The 15,246-nt window shown below is 39.0% G+C and overlaps 1 protein-coding gene and 1 pseudogene across 1 annotated transcript in view; both read left to right on the top strand.

Moving 5' to 3' along the window:
* The window catches only part of CFAP58 (cilia and flagella associated protein 58), a 108,720-nt gene that overhangs the window by 46,517 nt on the left and 46,957 nt on the right, over positions 1 to 15,246 (top strand). The window contains exons 11-14 of the mRNA XM_023206584.2: positions 1,126 to 1,266; positions 2,480 to 2,703; positions 5,563 to 5,674; positions 8,197 to 8,301. Coding sequence (XP_023062352.2) covers positions 1,126 to 1,266; positions 2,480 to 2,703; positions 5,563 to 5,674; positions 8,197 to 8,301 — 582 coding nt within the window. The remainder of the gene's footprint in view (positions 1 to 1,125; positions 1,267 to 2,479; positions 2,704 to 5,562; positions 5,675 to 8,196; positions 8,302 to 15,246) is intronic.
* On the top strand, positions 1,562 to 1,675 carry LOC111538959 (annotated as a pseudogene).

The raw sequence follows: 15,246 nt of genomic DNA, 5'->3' as shown, positions 1-15,246 counted from the left end.
ATCTTCAATGGAAGGCGAATCCCTCAAGTCTTGCTTATCTTCTATATTTAATTTGGAACTCTTGGGTGATGACAGTAGAAGGAGCACAGGCTTTGGAATCAAAAGATCTGGGTTGGAATCTCAATCTGCTACTTAGTAGCTCCATGACCTTGGGCAAGTTATTTGCTTTTGTCTCTGTAATTGAATTAAATGGAGACAGGAGTAGCTACGCAAATGCCTAGTATCATGCCTGGGATATGGTAGGTCACAAACAAACTTGTGGAATAGAAGTGAATGTGCACTTTGATGAGACAAATTGTCCTGCTGAAACTTAACAGTCCATAGCACCCTTTCTCCATAATTCCTATGATTTTCGTATAAACTTAGGGGCCAGATTCAGGTCTGAGCTCTCTGAGAAAGCATCCCTGCTACCCCCAGTCTAAGGATGACTTTTTCTTTGACCTCCCATAATATCAATTCACTCTGTGTGATCATCAAGACGCTGACAAATTATTACCTGGACTTCTTAATATTTGCCTAGTATTTGTCTATCTTATCCTCTCATCTGGGTTGGAAGTGCCATAGAAGTAGAATCTGTATATCTTTTTATAAATGACATCCCTTCTGTTTCATTAGGATGTTTTATAAGATAGACAGTTATTATCTTTGAGTAGTTTAATTTTGCTTACAAAGGGCTTTATCTTTGCGGTTCATGTGCTGGTGGTGTTAGGGACATTACAGGAGCTTGTACACATGGAGGCCTTCCCTGTCCTTACCCCCACATCCTGCTCTGCACTATTCTTTGTGAATTCTCCTGGTGTTTAGCCGGTAAGAGATGAAGTGCTGCTGAATACCAATGAAGCCCCTGCTACACGTATATAGAAAAATGATAGAAATCCCTCAAGGGCACAACTCAGAATAAACATGATGACTGTAATGTTCATTGCTATTTCTTTATGAGTGAGTGTGTGTGTGTGTGTGTGTGTGTTGTAAGCTTGTTTTGCTTGTGAGAGTGATCAAACTGTGTTAAATGAAACATCAGAGGAAAGAGTAAGAAGCACAACTGTACATCTGAATCTGGGCCCTGTCGTCCTGGTTTGTGCTGTAATGAATTGAAATTTGCCTGTATCTTCCACTCTTTGTCAGGCTGAGCTGCAGAAGCTGAGACAACAAGCCCTGGAGACCAAACACTTTATTGAAAAGCAAGAAGCTGAAGAGAGAAAACTCCTGCGAATAATTGCTGAGGCTGACGGGGAGAGGTTGAGACAGAAGAAGGAATTAGACCAGGTAGAGCACCTCCTCGTCAGACTTGCAGACCTTGTCAACAGACACGAGTATTTAATTCCGCCCTTTGAACCCTCCTTCCTCTCTAAGCTCTGCCAACCAGCCCTATTGGAAGAACAGCAGCAGAGACCCATCTTGTATTGATTAATTATGAAATATTCACTCCTTTATTTGACTTATATTTATGAGCACTTCCCATGTCTCAGTCACTCCTCTAGGCACTAGGACCACATTGGCCACCAAGACAATATGGTTCATCCTCAAGGAGCTTGCATTCTAGTATAATACAGTTGCTCACATATAATTGCAATGAATAATTACATGATTTGGTCTTGACTGGATGTTCACATGTATGTGTAAGATATGCCTCCCTCACACCTTATCACAATGTCAGCACATTACCCATCCAACATGAAAAAAATGAAAATAACAATTTGGGAGATAGAAACCCAAATGCATAATTTGGGGGTTAGAAATTTAACTGCTTTCAGGGACCTGGCAGAGAAAAGTTGGCCAGTGCAAGATAGAAGGAAGTAGTGGAACTTGGCAAGAGCTAGCCCGCCGTGAAGTCATTCAGATTTGAACATTTATAAATATAAGGGATTTGGAAATAAATACAACGACACATACATAGGCTAAAGATTATTAGATGATTGGACTATTATTATTATTATTATTATTATTATTATTATTATTATTTTTGAGACAGAGTCTTTCTCTGTCACCCAGGCTGTAATGTAGTGGCACCATCTTGGCTCACTACAACTTTCTCCTCCCAGGCTCCAGTGATCCTTCCATCTCAGCCTCCTGAATAGCTGGGACTACAGATATTGCCACTGTACCTGGCTAATTTTTGTGCTTTTAGTAGAGATGGGGTTTCACCATGTTGGCCAGGCTGGTCACGAACCCCTGGCCTCAAGTGATCCACCTGCCTTGACCTCCCAAAGTGCTGGGATTACATGCATGAGCCACTGTACCCAGCCTTGGACTATTATTATTAATATTATTAAGGATTATTTGTTGTATGGTGTTTTCAAAAACTCTAGTGGGAGGGGCCCAGTGTTGATTGTCTAGCCAGCTCTTTCCAGTGCCCAGCCCACGTAGTGCCCAGTACATGTGAGTGTTCGAAAGATACTCATTGAATGAATAGTGCTGCCACAATGAAAAGCTAAGGCTTCTCCTTTCCTGGTGGCCATGCCCCTCCCTACCTTCCTAGGTCATCAGCGAGAGAGATATCCTGGGGTCTCAGCTTGTTCGGCGCAATGATGAGTTAGCTTTGCTCTATGAGAAGATCAAGATCCAGCAGTCTGTGCTGAATAAAGGGGAGAGCCAGTACAACCAGAGGTTGGAGGACATGAGAATCCTCAAACTTGAGATCAAGAAGCTTCGCCGGGAAAAGGGGATTCTTGCCAGGAGTGTGGCTAATGTTGAAGAACTCAGGTAATAGATAATACATCTCAGGGCTGAGGGCACAGTGCAACATGGGGAACTCCTAAAATCACTTCGTAGTCATGCTTGTTGCTCATTGAAGGTCTTTATCTAGTTGTACAAAATGAAGTTTACAGGATAAAATTATTAACGAATGATAAGAACAGCTTTTCCATAACGTCTCCATTGTTCCCATGCTGTGTCACAAAAATGAACCAGCTTCCTTTCAGGGGGGTACGGGCAAGTGCAAAAAGCTTTTTAAAAAACCATATTCTGGGGTTTACAAAATAATTTTTAAGGAAATTAGTTACAATTCAGAAATTTTTTCCCCCAATGAGCTTTCTCGAATTTCTTTAATACGTCAGTATGCAAGAGAGGGAGCATCAATATTGAAATTTAATCTGGTAACATTTGCACATCTTTTTCTTGGAATTATATACAGGAAGAAAAGAGGTGGAAAATGTAATTTTATCACTACTTGAAAACTTCGTTTCCTTAGAAGGCGGCCAAATTTTATATCTCACTCTTGATTTATCTTCTGCAGCTTTCACTTTAGCTTAGTGCGCCTTCTTCTTTCTTGAAATCTTGCATTACACAAGATCTACTTTCCCTTTGGGCAAACGTCACCATGTTTTATAAAGGCAATTGCAGGAAACCAAATAAGAGTTCTGGTATTTTCTCAGTAGCTATCCTTATTCCCCACAGACTTGTAGATGAACAGTATCCTTGACCATCTTGGAATAAGGACATGGTTTGGATCTGCTTCTCAAATCAATTGGGTTAGAAGATAGTTTGGATATTTAAATGCAATGAATATATTCAGGAATAGCAAGGTTGCCACTATCAAGGATAGATCAATACTTTTTCTTTTTCTTTCTTTTTTTTTTTTTTTTTGGAGTTGCTTGTATTTCAGATGATGAAAGTAGTACAAATTCATTGTAGAAAATGTGAGAAATGCAGAAAACATATAAAGAAGTGTTTAGAAAATCACTCATAAGTTTACTACCCAGAGATACCACCATAGACATTTTGGAGACAAATGGATTAATTCTAAGTAACTATTGAATAGTCTCCAAACCATCGCTAAACTTGTCAGCCATGAGTTATTTTTATTACATATGCAAAGGACGAAATTTTATCCATTCCCATTCAGTATTGCTAGTTTGTTGATAATATATTTTATTTTTCTTTTCAATGGGAAGACAACTTAATAAAGGTTGGAGGCAAGCTAGCATGAATTCCAATCTGTCTTGCTACCTACAAGCTGCGTGACCTTGGGCAAGTCACTGACCCTCCCTGAGCTTTGGACTTGTAGTCACAATTAAACAGCAAAACAAATCAATGTGCCATGTACAGAGTCTAGTACAAAGCAGGCCATCAAATATGGTAGCTAATATTTCTGCCCTCCCCTTCTGATGACATTCTAGAAAATTGAAGTGTTACAAATATGCTTTTAATTCTAAGCAGCTTGCTCTGAGCGCCCTGTTGAGTGAACATCATGCAGTTAATTCTAATGGTTTGTCTTGCTAATTGAGGGGAAGTTGCATTATTGGTTTAAATGAAGCGATTAAGTAAAAGAGATGGCTTAGTATTAGTAATCTGCACCCCTGCAGCAGGTGAGGACAGATAATAATATCCTTATTGCCCGTGTCAATGCAAGTGCTTGCTTCTTCTCTGCCTCCCAACATCTCATTCGATAGGGCGACAGCCAGCTCGCAAACACTGATGATGGCTATTGCATGTTACCTATCAACTAGAGATTTCTGAAGATTGTAGCAGTGTATTTCAGCCAGAGCTAGATATGCAGGACTTTTTCAGCCATCTGTGCACAGTTGTGGAACTCAAGATAAAGTATCATCACAACTCCTAACTTAGGTTTCTCAACCTGGGCTGCACGTGAGAATTACCAGCAGGACTTTAAGACCTATGAAGCCAGGGACCCATGCTAGACCATGAAACAGAATCCCTCTAAGGATTGGGTCCAGGAGAAGTGGTAGTTTTCAAAGCTCCCCAAGGGATTGCAATGTGTAGTGAGGGTGGAGATGTATGCCCTGACTGGTGTTAGGTTATCACCCGAGCCTCAGCATATTGCTGTCAGGTGCTGAGTTTGTGGACTGTAGCCTGTTCACTTATTACCACTATAGAGACATCTAGAAACATTAAACAGTATATTGAAACTCTCATAATTCACTGCTGAAATGGTTCGGCTCTGTGTCCCCACCCAAATCTCACCTTGAATTGTAATAATCCCCACGTGTCATGGATGGGGGCCAGGTGGAGATCATTGAACCACAGGGGTAGTTTCCCCCATACTGTTCTCATTGTAGTGATGTAGTGAATGGGTCTCACGAGATCTGATGGTTTTTATAAATGGGAGTTCCCCTAGAGAAGCTCTGTTGCTTGCCACCACATAAGATGTTCCTTTGCTCTCCCTTTGTCTTCCTCCATGATTGTGAGGCCTCTGCAGCCATGTGGAACTGTGAGTCCATTAAACCTCTCTCCTTTATAAATTGCCCAGTCTTGGGTATGTCTTTATTAGCAGTATGAGAAAAGACTAATACAATCCCCCTGCCCTTTGTTCCTTTCATATACTTATAAATTTCTTGAGTATCCAGAATCATGACTCTGACTCTGAAGCCCTGACACTTTTTTTTTTTTTTTTTTTTGAAAGCTAAGCCAATTCTTGAGCTCTGCAAGAATTAATATCATCTGTGTCTTGCCCAGATTTAGAAGGCTGGTCCCAGTGTTCACAATATTCTCCCTAATTCCAACTTTTTATATAAGACATAGTGTGTATGCAACCAATTAAAGATAGACAGGATATTCACATGGGTGGATAATTCTTTGCAAAATCAAGTTTGTCTTATTCAGACAGGAGTTTTTTCACATGCAAAGAGAATTCTTGAAGGAGAGAACACGCTGCCGAGCCCTGGAGGAGGAGCTGGAGAATCCCATGAATGTGCACAGATGGAGGAAGCTCGAGGTAACATCTGGCAGTGCGTTCTCCCCATCCCCAAATCTCTCCTCCTATCCCACGCGAAGCTTCTAACCTAAAGCACAACGAGAAGCGAGGTTTTATTTAATGCTATGCAAATTGTCACCTAAAATGTAAGGCTGGATCAGATGTAAATTGAGTTCTCTCAGAACCAGATGGTTCATTTGGGTTTTGTTTTAAAAGTCTTGCACAAAATCCTTTCTACCTAAAGAAAGCCCAGTGAAAGCTGTGAACCTGCCTCACCAACTGACATTTATTTTTCTGGCTTGGGTAGGTTTTGGTTAGCTAGTTATCCTGAGGCTGCCTATTAGTCTTGGATGTTCATGGCCTTTAGTGATGTTGGTCACCAGCATCTCTACCATCTTTCAATTGATCTTTGCATCCTTTTATTACTTACAGAAAATATGGTTTTGTGAACTGCCCTCTTGTTGAAAGCATTGTGTTAGCCAAGCCCTTTCTCTTAGAATCTGGGGACACAGCTAAAGTCTTATTGGAAGGGGATGGATAATCAACTTCATATTTAATTTTATTCTATGACTTTCTGGTAGTCATTACCACCAGCACTGAAAATAACAGTTAAAGACAAACTCTGCTTATTCAAGAAAAAGAAAGCTATCTCCTTTAGTTGTAACTAGCAATGTGGATGCCAAAAGGGCCTTCAACTAGATGAATGATCAGGGTATTGGGAGATGTAAGTATGTCATGTAAGATAAAGCAGGGCAGGTATAAGAAAGAAAATCAGCCAGGGAGATTTTTGTTTTTCATTTTTATTTTTTTTCTTTAAGAACGGAAAGGACAATATATATTTTACATAGGGACCTTTAAGAGAGGAAAAAATAAAAATGCCGTTATTTTTTATTTTAATTTTTACTTTTTCCTTATAAGAAAGAAAATCAGCCAGGCAGATTTTTGTTTTTCATTTTTATTTTTTCCTTTTAATGAAGAAAGCATTAAGGATAATGCATTATAAATTGCTATGTAAACACGAGGCCTGAATTTTAACAGCATCCAACCCTGCCAGGTGAATGTGTGCCAAATCTAGTCCCAATAGATGGATATCAGTTGGCACTACTTAGTATTTCTCAAGCAAAGTCAGAGTCAATGGCATCTCTTTTTCTTTTCCCTTTTGGACCCTCATTCCTTCCTCTTCAAATGCCAAGAGTGATCTGCAGAAGCGGAGATGAAGATTTTAAATTCATTTACTGTCACATTAGTTTATTCTGTGTGTTTTCATGCACATCTTTAAAGTTTCCAATTCCACATCAATTTCTATTAGAAAAATTAGAAAATAGAGACTCTGGGAGGCAGTTGAAAATATTTAGCTATTAGATTAATTCAAAATGTCAGTACAGTTGAAAGTGAAGCCTTGGCTCAAAGTCTAGAGGACAAATTACCAATTTATAACTGTGTATCTTGTTTGAATTGTACACAACTAGTGAAGGATCATCAGAGCTTTGTGGACTGATAATTCCATTTCAGAGCTAAATGCCATGGTAGTGTTCTGCTGCCAATGATTAGCAGAAGTCCACATCCTGGAAACCATCCCCATCGGAGACTGCAGTGAATCTTCCTGCTGACAATTACCAAAGGAGAATCCTAAGGCTGAGTGAATTTAGGGAGCTCTGTCTCATTCCATTCAAGAATTCTAGGGACTGGGCACAGTGGCTCACACCTGTAATCCCAGCACTTTGGGAGGCCAAGGTAGGAGGACTGCCTGAGCCCAGGAGTTGGATACCAGCCTGGGTAACCTAGTGAGACCCTGTCTTTACAAAAAAATTAACCCGGTGTGGTGACACGTGCCTGTGGTCCCAGCTACTGGGAGACTGAAGCAGGAGGATTGCTTGATCCCCCAGAGTTCGAGGCTGCAGTGAGCCATAATTGCACCACTGCACTCCAGTCTGGGCAACAGAGTGAGACCCTGTCTCAAACAAAACAAAGAATTCTGGAAAATCAAGTAAACAGAGGAGACGGTAGGGTAAGCCGCAGAGCATAGGAATTGAGAACTATGCTTTGGGGCTTGGCGTATTTGGGCTTGACTCCAGCTCTGAACCTTGCCAGTCTGGGTAAATGACTTAGTTTCTCTCAGCCTCAGTTGTCATATCGGTATAAAAGGAAAAGACATACTGTCTTCTAGGGCTGTCCTGCAGCTAAAGTATAATGTTGTATAAAAAGCACTTAGCATAGTATCTGCATGGTGGCAAAGAATCATATATCGAGCATATTAGCTACCATTATTGTTATTCCCACTGGTAGAATAAACACATTTACTTTGTATTTATAGAATAACTAATGCCATAGATACAACATTAGGAAAACTGCAATCTGCCTTTTTGGGGACAGGTATTTATGATTATCTCATCTATTATACTTTATTTTTGATTCTAATTCTCTCTGTATTAGGTCTGCAGGTTTGCAATAGATTTTAATAAGACAATGTACATTTTACATAGAGACCTCAGTGCTTTGAAGTTGATGATATCTCAGCTGCTATTGTTGTTCCCCTTGGACAGGCCAGCGACCCCAATGCGTTTGAGCTGATACAGAAAATTCACACCCTGCAGAAGCGTCTCATCAGCAAGACTGAAGAGGTGGTTGAAAAAGAGCTGCTCCTACAGGTAGCATTTTTGTTTTCTGTACTCACTGTACAAGTGGATTGCCTTAGCACCACCATCTCCAGGACTAAGTTCTTAGGTCAGTTATTTGGCAGCATTGCATGTCCCATATTTAACTGTAGATGGCAACAGTGACTCACACATAGAGAACAAGCACAGTCTGATTAATTGGTCTTTTATGTTGCGATCACTGATATTTCAAGAATTCTGGAAAATTAAGTTCAAGGCTAGACTTACTGCAATGGGTAATGTGAGCAGCCCCGCCCCCCACACTTCTCTATAGTTTTATTTATCAGATTCTTTTAAACATTTTTCTTCATATCTTCACATAATGCAAAATGCTGTGATTTTGATTTTGAAAATAAGCTTTCTCATAGAGCACAAGTGATCTGTTCACATGAAGATTTGTGTGAGTGAAATGGAAGGAGAGATTTCTTTTTGAGGATTTCATGCAGTAAATTGTTCTGTAGCAATTAGGCCTATATCTTTGCAAGGGCCAGCTGTCATCATCACCATCACCGTCTTCCTCACCGCCACCATCATCATCACTTACTGCATGCCAGATATGCTGGTGGCTTTACCTGCTTGCTCTCATGTCCTCTTTGCAGTTCAGGAAGCGGGTATGGTCATCCCCAGCTGATGGCCGAGGAAGTCAGGACCCACGAGTTGAGTGTGGATAAGAATGTCAGCTCTTGAAGTTAGATGGCTTCGTTTGGAATACTGCCAGTTGCTATGTCAGTTTAACTTCATTGTTCTTAGTCTGTATTATGGGACAATAACAGAACCTGTGAAAATGGATATTGCGAGGATTGAAAGAGTTTAGTATTATCCATGGTAACATAGTGTCTAATAAATATTAGCAATTATTCATGTTACTTTGGATTCCGAAGCCTTTAATTAATTAATTAATTTTTTGAGACAGTCTTGCTGTTGCCCAGGCTGGAGTGTGGTGGCACCATCTGTGTTCACTGCAGCCTCTGCTTCCCAGGTTCAAGTGATTCTCCTGCCTCAGCCTCCTGAGTAGCTGGGATTACAGGTGTGTGCCACCATGCCTGGCTAATTTTTGTATTTTTAGTAGAGATGGGGTTTTACCATGTTGGCCAGCCTGGTCTTGAACTCCTGACCCCAAGTGATCTGCCTGCCTCAGCCTCCCAAAGTGCTGGGATTATAGGTGTGAGCCACTGTGCCCAGTCCCAAAGCCCATAATTTTAATCACTAGGTTAATATTAGTAGGAGTAGGAACTTCTATATATGAGTAAGAGGCATTTGCTCCTTTTGTTTTATAGTCTACCTTAAGAAAGATATTTACCCTAAAGTTGGGTATACAGTAAATAACCTTCCAGAATATCACGACACTGAATGGCCAACAGGGATTTTCCTCTTCTCTTGTAGATTACTGTGGTAGTTGAGGGAGTAGACTTTGGAGTCCAGAAAGATTTGGTGTTAAATCAGTTTCAACCCTTGATCATTTCGTGACTTTAAGAGAATTACATACGTTGTACAAATCTCAGTTTTCCCATCTGTAAAATGGAGATAATAATACCTGTTTTTTTAATAACGGGAGGAGGATACTCTAATCAGAGTACATAGTTTGGATGTCTTGTAAGGGTAACCGATTAGTACGTGGCACTGGGCTTTGACAGTCCAGAGTTTGCTGTGGCTCCCCTGATGCTGGCCATAAGTCGTTTCCCAAGTCTGTGCAGCTGGTAAGTGCTAGGGTGGGACTTGGTCCAGGCAGTCACTCCAGAGCTCACACTTTCTACTGCTTCACTACCTTGTCTGTTCTGTTATCACTTTGTTAGTTTTAAAAGGAACCAAATCCTATGTTTGCCAAGCATCTGTATTATAAGTTTGTTTTATATTTCATGGACTGCTTTAACTTTATTATTTCCTTCCCTCTATATACCCTGGGTTTACTGGGTTCTTCAACCTTTTTAAGGTTAATGCTCAGATCATTGACGTTCAGTCTTCTCTTCTAATATAAATATTTCAGTTATAAAATGTCTTTCAAATAATGTATTTAGGGTTGGGTGCAGTGGATCACGTCTATAATCCCAGCACATTGGGAGGCCAAGGGGAGTGGATTGCTTGAGCCCAGGAGTTCGAGACCAGCCTAGACAACGTGGCAAAACCTTGTCTCTACAAAGAATACAAATATTAGCCAGGTGTAGGGGTTTAGTCCCTGCTACTCAGGAGGCTGAGGTGGGAGAATTGCTTGAGCCCATGAATTTGAGGCTGTAGTGAGCTGTGATTGTTCCACTGCACTTCAGCCTAGATGACACAGAGAGACCCTGTCTCAAAAAAATAAAATAAAATAAAATAAAATAAAATTTAGTTCCTTTCCACAGGTTTTGATATGGGGAATTTTCATTTAGTCCTAAGTGTAGTATATTTTCAGAATTACTTCTCCTTTGACAATAAGTCTTAAAAAATATTCACTATTTCTCCTGATAATAGTTAGGAGATATTTTATGATATTTTAGGATAATTAAAAGTGTATTTTAAAATTTCCAAATATATATGTATTTAAGTTATCTTTTACTAACTGATTTCTCACCTTTCTGCATTGTGGTCTGTATTATACAGATTTTTTGGAATTTGTTGAACTTGATTTGTGACCAACTAAGTGGTCAGTTTTTATACCCGACGCCTGCTGTTTGAAAAAGATACATACTCTCTAAATGCTCTGGGTTCAGTGTTCTCTATTTGTTCGTTAGATCAACCTTGTTAATTGTATTGTCCACATCTGTACTTTTCCTAATTTTCTGTCTGCCTAATCACTGAAAAAAGTTTGGAGATTTGTCTATTCTCCTTCTTTCTGTCATTTTTTGCTTTCAGAACATTTTAGATCATGATAAGGTGAGTATAAGATTACAATTTTTATTTCTTCCTGGTTGAATTGCTCCTTTCATATTATATAAGAACTCTCATAATAATATTTTTACTTACAAATTTGTCTAGTATTAACATAGCTCAATCAGCTGGATTTTGAAAAGTAGTTTTCCTATATTTTTACTTTTAAACTTTTGATGTCTTTGTACTTTAGGACAATCTCTTGTAATTAAAAAAATCTTATCTTTGTCTTGGTGTTTAGTTTGTTTATTGATAATTTTAGGTTTACTTCTACCTTCTTATTTTCCCTGATTTTTTTGTAATGCTCAAAAAAATTCTATCAGACTGAGTTTTCTTTATGTTCTGTTTTTCCTGTTTACCGGTCTCCCTGCTAACCATTACTACCTATTCCCTTTTTAGTTTTTCTTTTACTCAACAGTTACCACCACTCAGTATAATATTCTCTGTCTCTGATTCCCCTAAATACATATCTTAATCCTTTGTTTTTCTTTTTCATGGATTCCCTTAAAAATTCACCATGCATAGTTGACATCAAATCTAAAGTCTAAAGTTGATCAATATCTTTCTCCTTCTTACAAACAGTGTAAGAATTTGGAATGCTTTAACTGCAGCTACCCTGCTGTTTCCAAAATCAGCCATCACCACTATTATGTTACAGAATCAATTTACTAAGATTTACCAAGATGTTTACCTGTTCTTTTGTTTTCTATTTCTACATATCTCCAATTCTTTACTTCTGGCTTTTTGAAGTGTATCCTTTCATAGTTCTTTAACCAATAGATTTTTTTCAATGGTTAACACTTTCCTTTGCTTGTCTAAAAATGTTTTAAATTTGGCCTTATTTGTAAATGATTAACTTGAAATCTTATTTCTATTTGCACTTTGAAGACGTAGGTCCTTTGTGTCCCCAGCTTCCAGTGATGTGATTGAAAAGTCTGCTGTACATCTAATTGTTTCTGCTTCTTTTTAGGTGACTTGCCTTTTCTTCTGTTTGATAGTTAGATCTTCTCTTTGCCTTTGATGTTTCAGAGTTTGAGAACAACGCATTTGGGTATTAATTTAGTTTTGCTTACCATGTTCAGAACACACTCCATTTCCCGAATCTGAGGATTCCTGTGTCTTCGAATAGTCTCTGCTTTAGTGTCTTTATTCACTCCTCCTGGAAGTCTTATTAGAAGTACATTGGGTTTTCTTATTCTTTTTTTCCCTATTTACTGACCTAGTTGATGTTTTTCTTGTCTTTAACACTTTATGTTACATTTTCTTAGCTTTATCTTATTTATTTATTTATTGACATGGAGTCTCACTCTGTCACCCAGGCTGGAGTACAGTGGTGCAATCTTGGCTCACTGCAACCTCTGCCTCCCAGCTTCAAGCAATTCTCCTGCCTCAGCCTCCTGAGTAGCTGGGATTACAGGCACCCACCACAATGCCCAGCTAATTTTTGTATTCTTAGTAGAGACAGGGTTTCGTCATGTTGGCCAGGCTGATCTCAAACTCCTGACCTCAGGTGATCTGCTGGCCTCAGCCTCCCAAAGTGTTAATCTTAATCTTCTTGTCTACCAATTCTTTCAGTGTGCTTATCTGCTAATAGTCAATCCATTGAGATTTTATTTTCAATTATTTTATTTTTATTTTTTAGAGATTCTTTTTCACATATGCCTGGTTTTTGTTGATAGTTTCTTGATCTTTTCTTATGTTTTACATTCTTCCTTTATGTTCCCAATTAATTCAATAATTTATTTCATAGTCTTGATCTGAGTGTTCTATTACTGAAGTTCTCGAGGGGTTTTCCTATTTGTTGTGACTGCTGACTTTCACTCATGGTGGATTTTTCCTTTCGTATTTTGTGATTTTGGATTGTGAACTCATTTTCAGAAAGCCTTTATTTGGGGACTTGGGAATGGTTTAGGTTAAGGAAATGTCCATTCATTTGTTTCTGCCAGGTGCCTTAGAAGACATCACTTGCTTAGAACAATTTTTTTTAATGTTGAATTCTCACCTTGGGCTTCTTGGACTACTTGGCTAACATATACTAGAACCTCAAACACTTGTGACAAAAGATCCATGGATACAAATTCTTAGGGAAACAACTTTTTTTTTTCCCACCCAGAGCCCAGGAGAATTACTTAGGTTTTTCATTGTGGTCTTGTGGTCTTCCTGTCCCAGTGGGTAAATTTCTATCTGTTGTATCTTTTCGCCAAGGGTGAAACTTTTAAAAGTCATTAACTTTATGTTGAGGAATCTTAGTACTAACACCCGCTTCACACAGGGCCAGCACCTTATCCTTTGCCTTCTTGTGGCCACAAAAATCCAAGCCCTTTGTTCAACTATCCCTCAAGGGATAGCTGCAATATATATCTATTCACTGTTCTAACATGCAGTTCACGCTTTGATTTTGACACTTGAGCAAACTAATTTCAAACTCTCTTTTGTGATTAAAGCTCATGCTGAATTGTTTTACTCAGCATGTCTAATGCTTTGTAGACATTAGTTTTCATGTTATTTAGTCTGACATATTGCCATAAGCAGAAATCTCTTATTTGCTTGACTCACTAGTTTCTTCATCCATAAGTTGGGGACAATAATATACCCATAGAATTGTGTTAGTACACATAAAAGTTTAATAGAATGTTTAGTTCTCATTAACAATGTTATTAATAATACTATTGTTAATATCATTAATTACCAACACAGTTTTTCCAGGCCTCCAAAGTTTAATGTCCTGTCTCAATCCCTTTTAATCAATTCCTTATTTAGAATTTGGAATGGTTGGGCTGCCCTGTGCCTGCTGTGATTTTTCTCAGCAGCTTGCATATCCCCAGACAACAAGCCTTGTTATCTTGCTGAAGCCTCAAGTGTTCCACAGGATTTGACAGTTTCTCAATTTCGTCTTTTTAAATTAAAATATTAGAGAAGTTCTCTCACTCACAACAGAACATTTTGCAATTAGGAAGACTTTGGGTTGAATTCTTCTGAGTTTCACAGCAATTTTTAAATAACTGTTTAATCTGTTACGTGGTGATAGGGAGACCCCATTATTTCCAACCAGCAGGTATGATGGAAGCTTATTTTCAAGCTCCACTTGCCTGTGAACTCTTTGAGGAGAGGTACTTCCCAGTTCACCTCTCTAATCCCAATATCTGATACTGTACTGGGCACACAGATGCTCATTATAGATGGACCAGCTCTCTGCCTGGGCAACTCCTGCCCACCCTTTAGGTCTTAGCTTAAATATTTTTTCCTTAGGAAAACCCCTTTTCCTAGGTTAGGTGTCTTGGTACAAGTTCCCATAACTTGACTTCTTCCTTATACCACTCATCATACTCGTAATTAATGAAGTAATTGTAATTAATATGTAATGGCTCTTTCCTGTTAGACTATAAGCTTCACAAAGGAGTTCCGGTGTCTGTCTTGTTGATCATCACATCCCTAATTTCTCATCCACAAATATTTGTCTAGCAATTTATTAAAGGTTGGAAGAATTGTGGTCCTTCAGAAAGTGGTATGTTGCAGTCATTTAAGTTCTGTCTTTGAGCTCTCTGAGAGGTGGCCTTTGCATTTTTTTATTGACTTCTGACTTTGCAGGAGTCTGGAATTTACTGTGGGTTTATGGATCTATAAACTTGATGCAACTTGTCAGTGTCATTTTTGTTTGTGGAGGCAGGCTGATTCATGTGGGTTTGCTCAAAGTTCTTCCCTTGCTTGGGATTAACATGAAAATGGTTCTGGAGACTAACTTTATAGCTTCAGTGGTAAGTTGGAGAAGTCTGTATTCTTGCCAGAATTGGAATCTAAGGTATGGATGGGAAGGATTTCTTTTCTTCTGCTCACCAAGCTATTCTCCCCTTCAAAGAAGCAGGGGCAATGGAAACGTACCTGAAGCATGCCTCCTGGTGGCCTCTCCATGCTGTTGTTGCTTCATTTGTTCCTCATCTCGTCTGAGTCCTTCAGGATTAATGACTTCTGTTTTTCTTTAAAGGCATCTGTGGGATAAGACAGGCATATATGCCTTGAGTAACTGCTATCTGCTACCCGGGTATCTTTACATCATCATCATCATCATCATCATCATCATCATCATCATCATCATCA

The sequence above is a fragment of the Piliocolobus tephrosceles genome, chromosome 9 (genome assembly GCF_002776525.5).
Source record: "Piliocolobus tephrosceles isolate RC106 chromosome 9, ASM277652v3, whole genome shotgun sequence".
Lineage (NCBI taxonomy): Eukaryota > Metazoa > Chordata > Mammalia > Primates > Cercopithecidae > Piliocolobus > Piliocolobus tephrosceles.
Note: the sequence above shows the minus strand (reverse complement) of the source record. Positions and strands in the feature narration are given on the sequence as shown.